Genomic DNA, 21,218 nt, shown 5'->3' with positions numbered 1-21,218 from the left:
GTACTGTAAAATGTCTGATGTGATTGGAAGATTAAAACTTGGTGTACCTGGATAATCATGTGATCATTCAGCAGCGTTTGCTCTGTGAAACTGTGTTACAGTCAGAGGAAGCTTTTAACATTCACAGACATTTAAGACAGCAATCCTGACAGATCATTTCCAAGGGAACTTTAACACCACAACCCAGCAGGAGCAGCCCCTCATCATTTCCTAAAGGGGGGTGTAACATTGGTGGGTCTACTTAAACCCCTTTTTTTGTTGTTGGGACCTGTCAGTGGGTCTCAGGGTGTAAATAACACGGGTAAAGCACAGAAGATCTGACAGGGCTTGTGACTGAGGACGCCTGTGATAAACAGCGTCTCCTATGTGGATAAAAGCTGGTAAATCATTTTTCAAATGTGGGTAATTTAAATCAATAGATGTAATATTTGGAAGAATATTGCATTAAAGGTGCCATGCATTGAAACTCCTGCTTTTCTATAAAGTATTTCTGCCTCTTGGTGTGGTGGTTTTATTTAAAAGATCAAGTATGTTTTATTATAAGAGTTAGCCAAGGTTGTTATCATGTTGTTTGTATTAAATTCAGTAGTTATGTTCCACAGGCTTCCACACTATAACACACTTCTCTGTAGAAACAAAGCCCTGGTTATTGGTTTACTTCATTCTGACAGCAGTTAATATAAAACTCATTAAAATGGTGTAATAAATCCCTCCAGGAAAGGTCGTTGCTGGTAATATTTGTTGGTTTGGCCCAGACTTTACAGGCTGCTGACATTACAGTAGGCTGTTCACAGTCAATCAGCTCTTCTCTGATTTCTCTCTGCAGTCGTTCTTGGTGAGAAAGTCCACCAGCCTGCAGAAGAAAGTCATATCTCTACGCATGGACCAAGACCCTGCAGAGCTCATCAAAGACTTCCCAGTCAAAGAGAGCCAGTACAGTAAGTTTCTTTCATGCTTTTTCCTGGAGCCGTTTCTGAGGCTGTGCAGCCCATTAAGGGTGTTAAGTAACGAGGTGATGTAACGAGAGCTGTGGAAGCAGGAATGATGTATGTGGAAAACATTTGTCAGTGAAGTGCGTAAATATAGCAGAAGAAACTAACATGAAGGTCATTTGAGATTCATCTCTACAAATTAGAATTACTAAAAAAAAGTTCCATATTGTTTGTCCTTGATTTCAGAAATTGGAACTCATATTTAGACTCAGTACACACATAGGGAATAATTTCAATCCTCCATTTCTTCTAATTTCATTATTATTGCTTATAGATCATAAAACCCCAAATTCAATGTCTCACAAAGTTAGAATATTGTAATAAAGTTAAATATTCATAACTCATGGTGTCACACCGTAATCAGCTAATTACTCCAAACAGCTGCAAAGGTTTCCCAGGCCTGAGTCTGGGTCATGGGATCATTATCTATGCAGGAAATCCCTGAATTTGGTGTACTGTTTACTGGATGTTACCTCAAATCTTCTTTTGGTTCTTTTTCCCTCTGTTCCTCTCGTTGCACTCTGAATTAAAGGCAGAGTTGGCAATTTTTCTGGAAGTTTCCCCAAGCCCCTTTTTGAATAACTGTGCATGAGCAAGGCCGTCTTACCTGCTCTTCTGCCGTAGTTACATTTACTAACTATTAGTGCATCTGTATTACATTTCTGTTCAAAAAACATGCCTTTTTCCCCACAGGCGCCTTGCCTTTTATACATTACACTCCTCCACTCAGATGAGGACCACTCAGGCATAGTGTAATGACAGCTTTAATACATTTAGCTGCATATTAACTGGACTAGCCACTAAAATATACAGTTATTAGCTTGGTAATAATCAAAAATACCATTCCTTCAAACAAAGACTTTGAACAAATGGACCATTTACCATGGCATTTTCCCAACCACTCACTTCTGAATTTACAGACTTAATAAACAACTAATAGTGTTTTCCTGCCTTTAAGTTCAGCTTGACCCACTCTGAATTGCAGTGAATATAACTCACTATAAAGTGAAATAACCCTTAAAACCGGAGTTTACAGGACATTGCAATCTCTTCCCGGACACGGGGTAGCATCCTGCTGACTTTGGCCGATACTGTTAGGGATATCAGCAGGAGGGTGCACAGAAACTGCGTCGCAGTACAATCTATTCAAGAATAATATGGAAAAACCTTACAGAGTAGTTTCAGTCTCTTTTTATTGTGTGACCTGAAAAAGAATACCAACCTGCAAGAGTAATGACGCCATGTTGGATGGGTCCCTCAAGCACCCCCAGGACATTTATTTGTACAGATGAAGCTGTATGCCTAACTAAGATCACGTTTTGGTTTGTTACAAAAGGCAGAGATGAGGTTATGATACATGACAATGTCACACATTAAATATGTGTTTTCATGCTGAAAGACAGACATATGGTATGATATTAATAAATGTATGTTTTTTTAATAAAGAAACAAGTTTGATCATTTAAATTAATTTCACTCTCTCACACATCAACATCAGTCATTTCTGCATCCTCTTGTGTGCCGCATGCACACAAGACGCCTGGAAAAGTGTTCTTTAAATTTTCTAGGTCATTCCAGTGTCTTACACTACCCTGCTTGCAACTGGGCTGAAGCTTGAGAGGCTTGAAAAATAACTGTTCTGCACAGTTTCCTGCGTGTGCTGACACTCTGTAACTCCAGGATAGTTAATGTTGCAACATGGCGCAGCCTCAGTTTGTGAAATACAGCGACAAGTGACATAAGCATGAAATGATGGTTCTCAGTTCCTAATTGGGTTTCTGCAATGTGCTCACTGAGTGAAAACACACCTTCCGAACCAATCTGAACCCAAACAAAATGCTGATCAGCACCGCGTGATCTCTTTTCAGTAGTGCAACCTTAAGCTGCACAAAATGCAGCCATCATTGCTCCCTCTGCATTTACTCCCATTGGCTCTTATGCAAGCCTAGAGTAGGAGAGACCAATCCAATATGGCGGTGACGCAGGATTCGCCTCAGCACATAACAAGGCGTCTACAGATATAGTGTCTACCACTTTAACATCCAGATCGCATTTGATGGAACAGGAAGTTCGCTGCAAAACCACGTCTCCCGACATAGGTTCCTCTTCACTGTCCCCGCCCCCACTAAATTCAGGAAAGCACTAAATAAACACAAGTTAATGTCAAAATGTAAAAAGAATAGTATTGTAATAATAAAACTTATAAAAAATATTTTCCTAGGTGACATAACTTTTAGGTACACCACACATGGAGCACAAAGAGCACCAAGTGAATAAAGTCTGTCAGAGCTGTTATGGACATCTGGCTTCCATTAGCACGAGCCGGCTTTGAGCTGTCATCCACGGTGGAGAAAGGTCCACACCATCATCTGAACTACATCTGCGTTTCTGAACCTTCCTCAACTCTTAGCTGTAACTGAGCTGAACATGTAGCTGCTCAGTGTGCTTGCGTTGATTCCTAGGGTTTGGAAGCTTGCAGCACTGAGCTATATAATACACTGGAGTGCTGATTTTGCCGAAAAACTGAAGTCACTGGCCGCCATCTTGCTACTCCCTACTCTCACAGAATCCCACAGGATTTGGTTGCAACAACAAGCAGTTTTCTGGCTCAGTGAAAACGTTTCACAGGTAATTCTACAGTCAGTGGATGCACTAACACTATCAACTACTAGGAAATTAGGTGCTGAAATATTTTACATGTTATTCATATAAAATATATATATATGTATATATAAGTATGTGTATATGTATATATATATATATGTATACACATATGTAAATATATGTTTTTGTACATTGTTATTTATATATTTATAAATGTTAAACATATTATTTAAATGAATAAAATGCAAAATATTTCAGCACATGACTTTCTCAGTACTTGATATTTTTAGAACATAACATAAAAGTATATGGCATTTGACATTGTAAAAGTTTTGAGCCCCCCCTAACATGAGAAAATCCTCGTTATTCGATGCTGTAGCGCACATATTCCCTAGTTACTGAGGGGAAATAGGGAGTACCAATATGGCGGCTGGTGGCTTCAAAGTGACTCGTTCAAACAGACGGTGATTAGCACTCCAGTGTATTATATAGCTCAGTGGCTTGCAGGCCAACTTTGACAGGAATGTTTGTCCCTGTTTCCCAGCACCTCCTGCGACCTGTTGGAGGCCAGGATCTTCATTTTAGAAGCAGCTAAACCACCAATCTGAGGCTGCGTGGCCTCCTGAGGCTGCGTGGCCTCCTGCCGCAGCGTCACCGGCCGCTCTGGAACGTAGCCCGGCCCTCAGCTTTCTGCTTTAAAAGCAGCACCTTCTCAGTGGAGCTCATAGTGGGAGTCTGCATACAGTTGTGGTTCTTTTTGTCTCCATTTATCCTATAATTTAAACATCTGCAATAATAGTGGGGTTTTTTTTATAGTTAAATGTATGTTTAAAAGAGTCTAAAAATATATCTTCGAACATTTTTCCACCATGTTTGTTGAGTTGACTTCTGCAGCTGAAAGCCACTTTGATGAAGATTGTGTTGGTTTGTGCCCCTGCAGCGTTCTCTCTGGAGGGATCAGACCTGTGCTTTGCAGACCTTTTCCGCCTCTTGGCTTTCTGCTGCATCAGCAGGTAAGTTTCCACTGATTCATGTCTTACTCAGCTCCACTGTTAGCCTGTCCAACTCGTTTATCCGAGCAGGACTTTCTCAGCTGGAAATGGGATTGCGTTGTTGTTAATGTCTGCTCTGCTTGTCCCGCAACTGTTCAGCTCAACAGACACCATAGAGGGGGGGGAAATATTTATTTAGGTCCAGAGACATTATAAATGTAAAGCATGGAGAGGAAAATAGAGCTGTCCCAGATTTGTGCTTCTACGATAAAAAAGATAATATGCTCATTAGATAGGTTAGGTTAAACAGGAACTATTTGAACTGTGCAGGAATATTCTTCTGCCTTTTGAGTTTTACACTTCTGATTATTTTAGATGTTCTTCAAATGCTGCAAACATTAGTTTGTAAATTCAATTATCAATTCATTGGAGAGCGGCTTTGTCTCCTCTGCATTTCTAACAGCTCAGAGCCAGTTCAACACAGTTAAGCTTTGTGTGACTAACCAAACCTGATGAAACCTAAAACCTTCGCTCAGAAATACCAGACAGCACAGTAGTGATTGTAATGTGTTATCTTAGCCTTTCAGCTTCCAGGTCTGTGCGAGACCACGTGGAACAAGGAAAGGTCTTTTGATGTGTCTTCTTTTAGCAGAGTTCACAAAGAAAGGAAAGGAAGGGGGAAAAACCCAACCCTGTAGATCATCCTTACACTGATGCAGAAGCAACAGGCTGCATTCAGAACCATGTGTATGTAGAAAAACAGTGTTTCTATCCCAACAAGTACAAGCTGAGGTTGAACTCTGTCTGTTAATGCCGTCTAAAACACCCACCTGTCCACTATCAAATACATCTGGACTGATTTATCCATTTGTTTATATTGGGACAAGTATATGACCAGATGCCATATACTCCAGCTTTTACAGCCTCAGCTTGTTCACAGTGCCTGTTCTGTTTGGCTTCACTGCACATAAAGATGTTCAAAAGCTTTTCAATACATTAGAATAAAACAGAGCAGCACTCAGGAGACAAGAATAATAAAACAGAATGCCATCAGTTGATTGAAGGATGGGCACCACGTGGCATAAAAAGCACTCAATATTCTGGTAATTTTCCAGATTGATAGTTCTGAAGGTGACGTGAGGCATTGTGCACGTTTTCTCATAGTTTTCACTTCTGAGTGAATAATTGCCGTTGGCAGATACCATAAAAGGGCCTTTAGATGAAAGTCAGAATGCTGACCTCTAAATGTTTCTGTCTGGGGCATTTCTGAAGGGATGCAGTGATCTGGTGAAACCAGTGTTTGTCACTGAAGCATCCAGTTCTCACAGTTACTACTTTCCACTGTAAGCCACTGGTGATCATTTGGTTTTTCAGGTTTAGATCAAACCCCTGAAAGGTGTCGTAGCGTCTTGGTGTGGGAAGAGCAGTGAGTGCACGTGACATTCTGTCTGTGAGCTCAGACCCACACACTCCTCTCACTCTGGCTTTTGTTGCTGTGTCTCAGGGATGTGCTGCCCTTCACTCTGAAGCTTCCAGACGCCATCTCTTCTGCCAGAAGCTTTGCAGATCTTGAGAAGGTTGCTAAACTCGGAGCAGGTTTGTTCTTGCTTTTATTTGGAATGTGTGTTAAAGTTCATAAAGTCATGCAGAGAGACTCTCCTCAGATGCTTTTTCTTGTCCTCCGTATGTGTCTGAATTTTCTAACGTGGGTCCGGTCTGAATGTAAGCGTCACGTCTCAGGCTAATTTTAACTTCATTCTCACCTCTGTGGGAAGAAACGGTGAATTGAAGTGTTTTTTGTTAGCAGTGTTTGTCATCCACACCACTTCCTCTTCTCACAGCCACTCAGAGTCAGTCTGGCTCTGCTGCTGCTGGCTGAAGCGAACCGTCTGTCCCTTCAGACACAAAGAGCTACAATGATTTGATGATGGGTTTTCCTGATGTCTGAAGTGATGCAGATATTTCTCTGAACCACCACAGGCGTCTCTTTCATTCAGAAGATATTGTGTTCATTCTGAAAGAACTTACCTGTATTTTGTGTCTATGAAAGTAACCACATGGTTGTGCGTGTATGAACAGCACTGTCTGTGTTTACCAGAGACAGACATTGGACTGCTAATGACAGTAATGCAGTTTGTGACGTGCCCCTCCAGCGGCCATTTTGATGTGTTGATAGATGCGCAAATAACACTCTCAAGTCAGGCATACACTGTACGAGTTTTGGCCCTTTTCGGGCCGATGCTTCAGTCGTGCGAGAATTTTTCGCAACGGGCCGAGTTTCAGCTTGAACATACGTCCTGCGTCGTGTAGTATACAGGGAGTAACGAGGGGCGACTCGCCTCTCACGACCACCTTCCCATCAGGAATCGTACGGTCGGTTGAAAATCAAACATGTTTGAAATTCAGTCGGCCTTCGTGAGTGATCATGAGCGCATCCTGCTGTTGAAGCAGAGCTACGAGCCGATTTCTCCCGACCTCGCGCACTGCACACGTGCAAACAAGGAAATTCTTCTTCGTCTTCTCAAACGAAAACACAGGAGTGGAGAGAGAAGCATGACGGCGGTATGTGTGACATTGAGTCAAACTACAGAGGAGCAACTCATAGAATTGCCATGGCAGCGCGTTTCATTCTAGTAAGCCTCATATTTAACAGTAAGCATTGACACTTCCGTCTTTTTCTTCTTCTACTGTTGACATTGGCTTCCGGGTAGGCGGGTCCGAGTAGTGCCATCTCTCAATGGGGGTTAAGTCCGACATGTGGTTTTTGAACACACTGTGTAAGCCGTCAGGTCGCATCAGAGCGTCGGGCTGCACCGTGTAAGAACAGATATCGTTAGCGGTGAACTTTTAAACCCTGCGGTTTCATCGTACGGTTTGAGCTGTATCTGAGTACCACGATTGAAAATATCGTACAGTGTATGCCCGGCTTTAGGGATTCTAATCACACAAACCACTCCAATGACGTTCCAAAATACAGACTGCATTATTAGTGTTCCACCATTGATGATTATAACATTCTGGATAATTCTGGAAGTAAATGGCGTCTTTCAACCTCAGAAGACCAGGAAAGTTCCAGGACCTGATAATGTCTCTTCCTCATATCTGAGAACCTGCGCTAACCAACTGGTCCCTAGCTTCACTCGTCCTTCAAAAAAGTCCTTCAGTGGTGCAACAGTCCATGATATCCTCTGTCACTACCAGACTACAAGTGCAGCATTCCCAGACCCTTTATCTGTTCTCTAGGGATTTGAATCTTGTCCTCTGGTCCTCCACTTTCCCCATCTTCACCCAGTATGTTACTTGCCTCACCAGAGACTATAAAAAGCTGGACTTATTGCATGCCAACACCAAAGAGGAATGCAGCTCATCACTTCTCCCTCTCTGGGGGGCTCAGGTCACAGCCTGGTTAATCTTCAACCTGCATGTACATGGAAAACCAGCTGTGAGGCGCACAGTGAAGAGATGGTTTGAGGAGACTGAAGAAGCTCCGAGGGACTGTTTCAGCTCCGCTGTTTGGGAAGAGCTCTGTGCTCCTCATGGAGAGGACGTTAATAGCATCACAGACAGCACCGTGGTCTATATTGTTTTGACAACACTGTAACCCTTATGACGGTATGTTGTTTCTCCAGTAACAAGCTGTGGATCAACCCTGAAATAAAGGCTCTCTTCCAGGAAAAATGGAGAGCACCTGCCCAGTGTGATGGGGGCTCTGGAGCGTTCCCCCGTTTGGTGTTGGGCAGTGTTGCTGTCGGGGGTTGGGGTGGGCACTGGGCCGCCAGGGGGATCAGTTCCCAAGCTTGGCCTGGGGCATTGTGGCTGGGTCGGGTGGTTCTCTTTGTCCTGGGGTCTGCCACCACTGTGCCTCACTGGTAACGTACTTCTATGCAGATTATATGGCTTCCTGGGACTGCTGCAGCCAGCTGTGGCAGGATCTACTTACCATTTGTTGTTTTGGGTGGTGTGGATGGCAAGCTTTCTACTGTTCTCGCCACACTTACAAACGTACACCTACAGGTTACAAACTCGCACTCACATTAACACTAACACATTTATTTCCAGATATATGGTCACCCATCCCTGTTTTGAGATCTACATTTTGTTGAGTATTATGTGCTGCATGTCAGTGGTTAGCTCCTTGCTGCCCTTCAGTTCTGTGTTCTCTTGCATTTAGGTTCCTGCAGCATGGAGGATGCAGCTGATTGCACTTTGCCTTGACGAGCAGAGCATCAGGCTGGGTCTCATTGCCAGTTGGCCATGTTGGCAACATGTGGGCTGTTTGAGGCTTTAGTAGGCTTGGTGGTATTTGAATAGACTGAGGACAAGGCTGTTTTCCTGAAGGAGGTGTTTTTGTTTACATTGTGAGAAGACTGGTCTTGAGTCGATGGGGGAGTTTTAAGTTTTGGTCTTGGGGAATCCTTTAGCCCAGGGATGGGCAACTGGCGGCCCGGGGGCCGCACACGGCCCTCGTCATCACTCAGTGCGGCCCGCGAATAGATCAATAATAATTTAATAATGATTAAAAAAAAATTTAAAAAATTGTAATTATACTTTTGACTGATAGGGGGCCGTACCCAAACAATAGCGAGCATGGGCCGCTTTGCAACAGCGAGGAAGAAAGTCAAGAGCCATGGCCACTTGCAGTGGAATAAAGGGAAAACTTGACGAGAAAGTCACATTTTTCAGACAAAATGGGAAGAAGTATGGACATGGGGAATTTTTTTTTTGGTCTCTTGTCATTCACACACACAACATAAACCGTGAGAGCCGACGTGAGTTTTGAAACTGCAAAGCTTTGTCTTAAGCAGAAGATCAAACGTGCAGCACCGCGTTCACAGACCAGTGTGATGCATTCGTGAGCGTCAGAAAGCTATGGTGCATTCAGGAGCATGGGACATTAGATTTTTCAGAATAAAAAGCTAACAGATGTGCATAATCAAAAAGTAACAGAAATACAATTATAGAGCATTCAGTATTGTAAGAAAGCCCACACAGTTTCTGGATAGACACATTATTGTTTGAGTTAAGTTCTGTTCCGTTTTATGCCTCTTTCCTTGTAAATTTGAAATGTCCCATGCTCCTGAATTGATATGGAGTTTAAATTCCTTTTTTGCATTTTTTTTAAAGCAAACGGTTTGTCTTTTGCTTAAGGACATATTAAAATGCATTTACATGCAGAAAATAGTTATATGTTGGTGCAGTAAACATACAGATATAAATTCATCTAAAATTTGTTATTGAGAATAATTTGTAGCGTCTTTCATATACAATTATTTGAAGTGCGTGGTCATGTGGCCCTCCAATGGTCGTGCTGAAAAAAATGTGGCCCTCTTTATCATGGAAGTTGCCCATCCCTGCTTTAGCCTGTGGCTTGTTTTTCAGTTGCCCTTACAGGAATCCAGTTATTTTAAACCTGGTTCTTTAAGTTGCCCTCTTTTCTTCCAGGTTTTCCTTATGTTTTTTTTTTAAGTTACTTTATATTTGTAAATGAAAGAGCACTTAATTTACCATCCTTCCTGCTGAGTCTTCTTCCCTGGTCTATTAATGTTGCAACTCCCCTTTCACATATCCCTAGACTGCTTTTGGGGAACGTAATATAGAGCAAAACTGCCCTGGCGTCTGTTCCATATGGGACTGAAATGCTCCAACAGGACACGTTAAGAAAATACATCAGGAAACTGAGAGGAGTTGTGCAGAAGGAACTGAGAGGTAAGGGATGGAAAAAACATCTCCAGGACGAAGATGGGGGACCATCAGTGGTGTTTGAAAAAGCCTGAAAACAATTTCAGGTCACAAACCAAATTCCCATTCTGTAGGACATTTTAGGGTGGATGACTAATCTGAACCAGTTCTTCAGCAGGTTTGATCAGACACCTACCCCTCCCCCAGCCCAGTCTTCCCCGCTGCAACACCCCCATATTTTGTTTACTGCCAGGACTTTGTGGACTGGTGCGAGAACAGCCATCTTTTGATCAACATGGGGAAAACCAAGAAACTACTGATGGAAGCTTATCTGGAAGGTCAACGGTGTATAGGTCAAGTAGTGGGAGATAGGACTCTAGCAAAGATAGCATCACTCTTGGACAACATCTCTCACCCCATGCATGGAGCTGTTGCAGAACTTCTTCAGTGACAGACTGCCGCCTCCTAAATGCACAAAGTAGCGTTATCGCAGATCCTTCCTTATGCTCATCACTGCTCCCAATAAAGTCAATAGTTATTTATATCCCTTTCATTTTTGCAGTATTTTTCATTCTTGTAAATAATTTGTTGGTGTTTTTGTGAATAAATGTACACATACTTTGCACATTTTTAAAAATCACCTTACACAGATAAACTTTAATGTAATGATTATGGTATTTTAATAATGCAGTATTGTTTGTTCTTGGTATGCCTGAAATCCCCCCTTTTGGACAATAAAGGATCTTTCTATTTTATGTGAAGGACATCACAGGCCTCCTGCTGTATCCCCTGCAGCTTGCTTGCCACGCAAATGGGTCAGCAGATGAAACAGTTTGATCTCCCAGTCAGAGTACCAAGATCTATACCATGCTTACTTCTGCTAGTCCAACCATGTCTTTTTGTTTTGGTAGAACACTGTATGTAGATCACAGGTCACCTGCTATTACCATATAATATAGAACAGATTCCTGGATCAATGTGTGCTTCTGTGCTTTTTTGTCTCTCTTGTTGTGTCTCTGCTCTGTCTTCTGTAACCCCCAGTCGGTCGAGGCAGATGACCGTTCATACTGAGCCCGGTTCTGCTGGAGGTTTTCCTTCCCGTTAATGGGGAGTTTTTCTTTCCACTGTCGCTTCATGCTTGCTCAGTATGAGGGATTGCTGCAAAGCCATGGACAATGCAGATAACTCTCCCTGTGGCTCTACACTTCTCCAGGAGGAGTGAATGCTGCTTGTCGGGACTTTGATGCAATCAACTGGGTTTCCTTAGATAGGAATTTTTTTTTGACCAATCTGTATAATATGTTTGAATTTGACATTGGAAAGTGCCTTGAGATGACATGTTTCATGAATTGGTGCTATATATATATATATATATATATATATATATATATATATATATATATATATATATATATATATATATCCATCCATCCATTTTCCAAACCGCTTAATCCCTCATGGGGTCGCGGGGGGTGCTGGTGCCTATCTCCAGCGTTCACTGGGCGAGAGGCGGGGTACACCCTGGACAGGTCGCCAGAGAGACAAACAGGACAAACAACCATTCACACCTAAGGACAATTTGGAGAAGCCAATTAACCTAACAGTCATATTTTTGGACTGTGGGAGGAAGCCGGAGTACCCGGAGAGAACCCACGCATGCACAGGGAGAACATGCAAACTCCATGCAGAAAGACCCAGGGGTGTACTTGAACCCAGGACCTTCTTGCTGCAAGGCAACAGTGCTACCCACCGCGCCATTGCGCAGCCTATATATATATATATATATATATATATATATATATATATATATATATATATATATATATATATATATATATATATATATATACACACACATAATATTGAAAATGCCTTTTTATATATTCATATTTAAAATGTCTACATCGAGACCAAAAGTCAAATTCTTCTTTGTGTGCACAAAGTTGCTGAATGAAGCGGATTTGTTCACCATGTGCTCTTGGTTTTATTGTGGAAATTTACTTCGACTTACAGAAAACTCATAATAGCCCACACTAATGCAGTGTCAGTGGAGGGTCTTTGTCACGGTTACTCATGAGTCCTAAACTCCAAACGGCCAAGCTTAAAGCACACAGACCATAACCTGCCAACTTCTAATCCAACTCATTTCATGTTCCCAGTATCTAATTCAACAACGCTGCACAAAGAGCAAGCAAATATAATGTAATATGGTAAAGAAAGAATATATACGTCAGCATATAAATATTCTTTCTTTACCATATTACATTATACCTGCACTATATGTCCCAATTGTTCTCCTGTTGTGTGGAACAGTAACATGCTTGTGACCTGCTGTCTTTTGGCAGCTTCCACGCATCATCGTTGTCCAAAGCAACATCTGCTGCGGACACAGCCAGTGCGGAGTTTGTTGTTTTAGAGCGCAGAGTGCTAGTTCTGTCTTAAACCCCAGATCAATTATCCGCCCTCAAGATGCTCTTGCCTCCAAATTCTTCCTTCAGCACCATTGGGCAACATGCCTGAGAGTTCGATGTGCAGTTTGCACTGTTTAGGCTGTGTTTTGCTGTGTGTACTTGGCAGTCAAGAGGGGTGTAGCCAGAGAAAAATAAAATAAAAGGGAGGGTGGAGAAAATTTGAGTTTGCTTTTCCAGACACAGGGACACTGCTCTACTTGACTCTGAGAGGGAGGAATAGAGGCGGGGACAGTGGGCTGAAAGTCCACCCCCACTCTCATTACACTGAGTGAATCATTGCACAGGCTGAGACTGAAACCAAAGGAGTTTCAGCCTCTGGGAGCACAGCAGTTTCCTCTGTAGCACAGGGAATATTACATCAACTGCTCATCTGTGTCCTTCAGCTCAGGAAATCACTGTAAGTATTGTCTGTTGGAGCTGCTCTGTGTCTGGCTCTGCTGTGCCTCATCAGCTCGTCTTTCCTTTGCTGCCACTCAGGCTGGCGATGCTCTGCGTGGCATAACTCAGACAAAGAGGGAAGCCATAAAGCAGTTTACTGCTTAGGTGTTGTTGCTTGTTTAGGAAAGCTCTTTGAGGATATGGGGACCCTTTTAAGCCTTTCTTTTTGCCTTTCTCACAGTTTGCTTTGTGTTTATAACAATGGAAATGGCCAAAGGTTCTGCCACTATTGGTAGAGGTACCATTTAGTTTGGTTGGACCTTTTTAAAGGTTATTTAACCATGGGAAATGTAATAAAGATTTTCACTTTCTTTGTTCCAAGTCTAGTTACCTTCTATGCAATAGGCAATATATTTATAAAATGTTTCACATTATTCCAAAGCTGTGAATCATTGTTTTCTTGGATTTTAGATGTTGTTTCCGCATGTGTTTGAAACCCAGAGCTGTGTCAGAGCTAGCCGATGACGTTGGACAAGACAGATTCAGGTCCAGTCTCTTTGGGACAGGCTTAACTTGTGACTGATTAATGCTGTCCACACTTTTATAACAGTGTTAAAATGTGTGCCTGTCTCAATCAATCATTCACTCAAACATGCTTACCCAACCCTACTGCGGCTCATAAAAATGCTGACTTGACTGATTTGGATCATGTCACATAATTCTGCAGATATTTAGTGCCTGTGTTTATGGAGCTCACTTTACGGCTGTAGCTTTTTTTGTTTGACCACACTTTAAAGCACGGCAAGGAATAGGCTCATGTTTCATTGACTGGCTCAGAAAGAAGTTTAACTGTATCCATTCCAAAGGAAATGCTATCCACATGAGATCACAGGTGTAGAAACGGCTTTTATTCTGTGGGGCTTGAAAAAAACAATGGACTCAAAGTTTTATCTGCTGCTTTTCCAACTTCCAGTAGCATATAGCTGTGCTGTAATCTTGTTAGCATGAGATTTTGTTTCAGTCATTCAACAAGAGAATGACTCTAAAAGTACCAGTAATTTCTTTAGATCTATTTTACTTGTGATGAGGTCGGAAACAGACTTTTCTCCCCATTATTTTTATGCAAATCTCAACATCCCATAGATAAAGATCTATCTATCCTCTTTTTGCTCAGGTTTTATGTTTTTCCTTGTTTCAAACCCTAAAAATAGGCTTCTTTAAAAAAAATAACACATTTCCTTAAAGGTATTTATCAAAAATGATAAGTTGTCTTTTTTCCAAAAGGTCATGTAACAGTTGTGGCTCTAAGCAAGTTTTATTCAGGTGGACTTAGTACAAAAGTGAGTCTTTGGATTGTAAATGTCGTAGATCCCTGAGATAGACCCTTATTGGTCTGCTGAATATTTCAGGTTGCAGCTAATCTGCACATGTAGTATATCTCTTCACAACTGTGATCACAGTTTCAATGTGTGCAATAGCACAATCCCAAAGGACTGGCGGTACATAATGTGTTAGGCTGTAATATTTCAGGTGCCATGCATTCAGTCTGTACTTAAATAATGCATTGGGCCAGTTGGGTGGAGGTTTGCTGCTTTTTTATGCCAGCACTGGGTGTGAATCACAGTGACCAAGATTCTAAAGCTCAGGAATATTTGATGGGGAAAATGTTGCTTAGTGACAATTGCTATCATCCTCAACATTGCATCACAGTTCCACGTGTTCCTCTTGCACTCCTAGCGTGCGGCTCATCAACAGTAAATTTCATTACAAGTGTGTTTAACCTAATGTGCGAGTGAAACAGAACCTTAGAGCACATAAACATTTCTGGTGTGCTGCTTTTAGGTGTAACCACTGCCTAAAAGTCTTCCTGCAACCTAAGCTGTGGTCTAAACCTTTCAATACTGGCCGGTGGTTCTGAGCTGGAGTGGGTTTTTGTCATCTCTAAATAACATTTAGCCCTTCCTGGTTCTCAATACTCTTGACAAATTAATGACATTAGCTAATACTGTTTAGGGTGAACACGGGGAAAATAAGTTGGTGAAACGTTTTGCCATAGAGGTTTCCCCTTACATCCAGACATTAGACATGGACTAATACAGACTGTATTGGTGTCTAAGAATATCTTAAAAACAAATTAATATATCTTCTGCTTTTGTCATGCAGGCTTCTGGGACAGTAAATTTTGCAGGAGACCAGCATCGGTGTCCCTGCCGAAGACTGCAGGTCCTGACAGACCCCCTCCACCTGCTCAGAGACCGAGCTCCACTCCAACTACCCCATCATGTTCTTACCTTCAAATTCGAACACCCTCTCAGCTCGACTGTTGCCTGCCTAATGGAGCACTGTGCTTCATCAACCCCCTTTTCATAAAGATTTATCAGCCAGATGGTGGCAACCAGATCAGCTCTGCCAAAACTGCAACCCAACACCCGAGGGATGATTACAACAATATAAGAGCTACCAAAAGGAGAGAGGAAGTCTCTTGTATCCAAAGTCCTCTGACCTGTCGCTCAGACCACAGTTACAGATTGAACGTAGAGAGTCTAACCACTAACCCATGCAGCAGAGGACCAACTGGGAGCAACCAGGTGTTGGGTCTGTCTCGTTCCGCTCCTCCTCGACCGCCTCCCCCTGATCTTGCCAAACATCACCCTGTATCTCCTGTTGGACAGCAAAGCATGCCAGAAAAAATTGCCTGGATTAACATCCCCAAGGAGGAGGAGAAGGAGAAGAGCAGCAACCTCCTGTCACGACTGGGCTCCTCGCTGAGCATTAGCCCGCCTTCCCTGCCTCCCAAGAGGTTTAACATCAGCTCCCCCATATCCATTCCCCGACAAACTATGCCCCTTCCTTTGCAATCTCTCTCCTCCCCACGTCGAACCAAATCATCGCCATCATTCAGCCATGAGGACGCTCAGTGCCATCTGGCACTGGAGGAACAGACGATTGAGAAGGCCATCCTCAGGACCAAATTGTCAAAGCAAAGGTCAGTGCAGTCTACATGCCAGAACTCCTGTAGTCCTTCAGAGCCTTCCATGATGACAGGCAGCAAGCTTGCAGAGGTAACACCTGGAGAAGAGGTAGCCTCTTCCCCCGGTAGCAGAGGCGGCCAACGGCTGAGTGACATGAGCCTCTCCACGGATTCCTCAGATTCCCTGGATTACTCCCAGTCCTCTGCCTTCTTCATTCCTCCTCTGCATGACCCTAGCCCTCCCACTGTCGCTGACTTCAACACCCATCTCCCCCTCTCCCTCCCACCATCCCACTTACGTTACAGCAGCATAGATATAGATGAAGACGTTGACGATGACGATGACGAAGACGACCCCGACTATGGCGTTAGCCTCGAGAGCGACCAAGATCTCACCATGCTGCCACCTGGGGCCCACACAAAGCGCCGCCCCAGTGCCGGCGCCTTGGTCCTGCAGAAAGCGTTGCAAGGAAAGTTTCGGAAGATGAGCGGTGTTTTCAGCTCGCTGCTGACACCAGAGAAGAGGGCTATCCGCAAGGTGCTGGAGATGTCCAAAGATAAGAACTCGTACTTTGGTTCCCTGGTTCAGGACTATCTCAGCTACATGGGGGAGGGTGCTGGCGCCCAGGCCTGGCAGGGCTACGCCTCAGGACTTGAGCTGCTTCAGACCATCCGCCAGTTTATCACTCAGATGAAGAGCTATCTGCAACAAAGCTCCGAGATGGAGCCGCCAATTGAGAGCTTCATTCCTGAAGATCAGATTGGTAAGATTAGAATGAGGTTTTTCCTCCCTCTTTACCTGTATTAATGTGTTGAATAAGTAGTTTTACAGCAGTCATATAAAAGTTAGAACTACACCTCTTACATAAAGCATTCAGTATTGAAATGGAACTTTAGTGTACCTTTTATAAGCAAGGCAAGTTTATTTGTAGCACATTATCATAACAAGACAATTCAAAGGGCTGGATGTGAGCGGAACATAAGAAAAGAAAACATACAGAGGAAAGCACATTGCAGTGGAATAGTAGCAGCAGGTTAACATTCAAAGGCAACTCTAAACAAATAGTTTTTTATCCTCGATTTAAAACAACTCAGTGTTTCAGCACTTCTAGAGTTTTTTTGGAAGTTTGTTCCTGATAAGTGGAGCAAAAGAACTGAATGCTGCTTCTCCGTGTTTGGTCCTGGCTATGCAAAGTAGTTTGAGCTAGAAGAACTGAGTGGTCTGGAGGGTTGAAATACTGATAACAAGTCTGTCAAATATTTAGGTGCTAAGCCACAGTGATTTATAGACTAAGTGAGCTATTTTAAAGTCTAATTTTAAGTCTGTTTTATAAGATCTCTGTGGATTACTGCTCACATTTACACTTTAAGACCTCTGACTTCCATGTCATCATGTCTTAGAAGGATGTGGGAGTCATTTCTGCGTGTGCTAGTAAATAATTTGATAATTATTTTTGGGAAGAGTGAATGATGTATCAATGGAGAAATCACATTATTGTGGAAACACTTGAATGCAGATCCAGCAGTTTCACATCTCTATTTTAATCGTGAAGAGAATGGAAAGATGATGTTTTTGTAAGTTGCTGGATGTGTTTGTGATTAATGGTGTCTGTGTCAAAGTTATAACTCCTTATGCATATTATTAGGTCAAGATATATGAGCTCCTTCATTTATGAAGCATCGAGACACACACACACACACACACACACACACACACACACACACACACACACACACACACACACACACACACACACACTTCAAATAAGAAGAAGCATTATTGTCATTGTATTCTGGGTACAATGGAATGATGTTGGCCACAGTTCCAGGTGCAGCTATTATGACTAAATGAAGAAAAGATAATTAAAAAGACAGATAACTAAATAAGTATAGTGTATATTAAGATCTACTAAAGGTGCTATTATTCCTGCAGACCAGATTATTGCACAGAATTTACTAAATTTTTTGCACACACACGGCCACATGCAGATAAACATGCACACAATTGCATCTACCCATGCGCGTGCACACATCCTTGCTAGAAGGGCAGTCAGTGTTTTGGCCCGGGACCCAGTGTCTGCATCAGACAGAGCAGCTTCAATTGTACAAACAGATCAACAATGTGCTGCTGTCTGCAAAGATGAAAATGGTTATTTTTACTAGAACCCGCCTCTCAACATAAACACACACTTTGTTCAGACATATTTATTTTTTAGACTCACATATACTTCATGCTACCCAAGCACTATATGGTCTCTGAAAATGGCAGGAAAATGCTTTATTTTAAAGGTTAAAGCAGTGAAACTGGGCCACAGTGTCATCAACTCTCTCATTTCTTAGGCAAAGACACATTTCCTAGAAATATAGTTCAAAACTGTTTGTAACATAACAAGTATCCATTTTCTTTATCTGTCCTCATGTGTTGTTGAACCTAAATGGTCCAGTGACTGCAAGCTAAGCCAAACAAGATGTTTGGTTTCAAGACATGTATTGTCTGGCATACAACTCATTGGGCCCACGCTGCATACAGTTACCCATTGGTGTGGTCTGGCTTTGGAGATTAGAATCTTCTTTAGGTGTTGATGTGATCACCACCCTACTAGTTCCAAAATGGGGAAACTGTAGCATCTGTATGTGGCAGGTGGTGGATGATAACGTCGCCTAGAATGTTGTAAACCCAACATCCAACCCTTATCACACTTCACATGATGCTGGTGCTGCTGTACAATACGTTTGTGAGGGAATCTCTGTGTCTGCTGACCTACCCCCCCCTGCTTTGACTTACTGTTAAATACCCCAGCCCTTGTCTGTAACGACACTGCCACCATCGCTATATTTAGTGACTTTTCAGACCCCTTTAACTTTTTTCCAAAAAAGCGTCTAGCGACAAATCTGGTGTTTTTTTTTTTCTGTGTTATAAGCGACTTCCACAGATGCTTCCTGTTAAAGCACCAATCGATCTGCAGTTACTGTCTTGAGGCAGCAGTAATGCTGCTGTGAGTCCCTCCCCACTCCCCAAGCACTGTCTTACAGGCAGACTGCTGCTTCCATGTCCTGAAGCCCAGCTGCAGACAGCAAAGAGAGCAGAGAGGGGATCACCTCCACAGCCTCTGCAGTGCACATTCCCCCCTGACTCCGGCCCTGATTACAAAGCAGGATATAAATATAATGTAAATGTAGTTTTTAAACTAGCATATTTTTTTTAAACGGTTGCACTAAAATAATCCCAGAATTTGCTTCACGCACAGCTTCAATCTCTTATTCACCTCATTTGCTGTGTGTGCCTCTGATAACTGTCTTTCTGGTAAAATGTTATTTATTTAATGCATAAATTATTTCCTAAAATTCATTTGTAGCTCCAAACATATTTACAGTCTTTTTAACCACATTTTTGTCTTGCCAAAAACTTCTTTCCTACAGCCTGGATCACAAGTACATCAACAAATATGCAAATGAGGTGATGACATCATCTAGTGACTTTTAGGACAGCCAGTAGCGAATGTGGTGGTCCATGCAGCTGGGCACTCTTTTCTGTGATTCAGGCAACCATTTCACCTTCTGTAGTTTGACTTGAAGAGAGTTCAGATTTATTGAAGTGAACTTCTGTTGTCACATGTTTCATACATGAAGGCCTTTGGTGGCATATCCACTCAATTTCATGTGTATTTAACTATCCAAAGCAAGTCTTATTAAGGTTTAAAGCTTCATTAAAGGTAGAGTCTGCAATTTTGCTGGAAATTAAAGTAAGAAACATCAAAGTCCCTTTTTGAATAACTGCACATGCCCAAGACTACTTACCTGCTCTTCCGCTCCTCAGGGGGTTCGCATGGAAGAAATCTCCCAAATCCACTCTGGTCTCATTTATTTCTACAGAGGTCTTCCTCTTCTTCTCATAAACATGAACACGGTTTGCTTCCTCTGTCTCTAAGCCATTTTCAAAATATACAGTTAGAGCAACGGAGCTACAATGAACGGCTAACACTGAAGCTAACCGCTAAGCTAACTGAACACATAAACACTAGAAGTGCGCATGCACAGCCAGCAAGCGGAAACTAACAAGGAATGTGCATGCATACTGGCGTTACGTGAGCGCGTGACTTTACATGTTCAATCAAATCATCCAGACAGATTGGTCAAAAAGTTTCCTCTCTAAGGAAACCCAGCAGATTGCATCAAGTCTTGACAAGCAGCATTCACTCCTCCTGAAAGAGCGTAGAGCCACAGGGACAGTCCTCTGCATTGTCCATGGCTTTGCAGCAATCCCTCATACTGAGCAGGCATGAAGCGACAGTGGAGAGGAAAACTCCAGCAGAACCAGGCTCAGTGTGAACGGTCATCTGCCTCGACCGACTGGGGGTTACAGAAGACAGAGCAGAGACACAAAAAGCACAGAAGAACACATTGATCCAGGAATCCTTTCTATGTTATAAGGTAATTGCGGATCATCTGTCTCCCCTGGATGATGTCACAGCTAACAGAACGCCAGACCAGGACTCTATTTAGAAGAAAGGGTTAACCCGCAATGTTTTTCACCAACTTGGCATGCAGCTTCCCTGTCTTCTGAGTTCTCTTGTTTTTTTCTGCAGCAGTGTTTACTTCTTGGAAAAGTTGCCCAGTATTACCCTGTGACCGCTTCAGAGAGCGCTTCTGTTCGGCTCAAAGGCTGGCCGGCCCAGATGCATCTGGATGGCCCGCTGCCAAGTCGCGCAGTCTCGTGTGTGTAACTGCGGCTCTTTTATAGCAGCTGTCCAATCAGGGCAGAGGATTAGAGGCATGCCCCCGCAGTGCTTTGCTTCACAGGGATTGCTCTGTTTCTGCTCTCATTGTCTCTTCTGATAAAATATGAAATGAAAGAAAAAAGGAATGACCACAACTTTCTGGTTTAGCAACATACAGAGGTTGCTAAAAAATGCACTCATTCATAGAAACAGCACGTTCCATGGTGTTGACCACGGAGCAGGAAGTAAACAATGCTGTAGATGCTCACCTCTTCCCGTTTCCTTGTCACATATTCCCAGATGTGAATGACATGAAGCTGATAAACATAACACTCTGAATGATGAGCTCTTTTCAACAGAATCTACTTGAAGGTAAAGCTCACGGCCACTTTCAAGCCAAACCCAAACTCTAT

At 42.7% G+C, this 21,218-nt stretch overlaps 1 protein-coding gene across 1 annotated transcript in view; it reads left to right on the top strand.

Moving 5' to 3' along the window:
* The window catches only part of LOC105919389 (ras and Rab interactor 2), a 52,062-nt gene that overhangs the window by 25,819 nt on the left and 5,025 nt on the right, over positions 1 to 21,218 (top strand). The window contains exons 5-8 of the mRNA XM_036130658.1: positions 827 to 938; positions 4,537 to 4,609; positions 6,093 to 6,184; positions 15,280 to 16,851. Of these exons, the coding sequence (XP_035986551.1) occupies positions 827 to 938; positions 4,537 to 4,609; positions 6,093 to 6,184; positions 15,280 to 16,851 (1,849 nt within the window). The remainder of the gene's footprint in view (positions 1 to 826; positions 939 to 4,536; positions 4,610 to 6,092; positions 6,185 to 15,279; positions 16,852 to 21,218) is intronic.

Source organism: Fundulus heteroclitus, unplaced genomic scaffold (genome assembly GCF_011125445.2).
Source record: "Fundulus heteroclitus isolate FHET01 unplaced genomic scaffold, MU-UCD_Fhet_4.1 scaffold_37, whole genome shotgun sequence".
In the NCBI taxonomy this organism is placed as follows: Eukaryota; Metazoa; Chordata; class Actinopteri; order Cyprinodontiformes; family Fundulidae; genus Fundulus; species Fundulus heteroclitus.
Note: the sequence above shows the minus strand (reverse complement) of the source record. Positions and strands in the feature narration are given on the sequence as shown.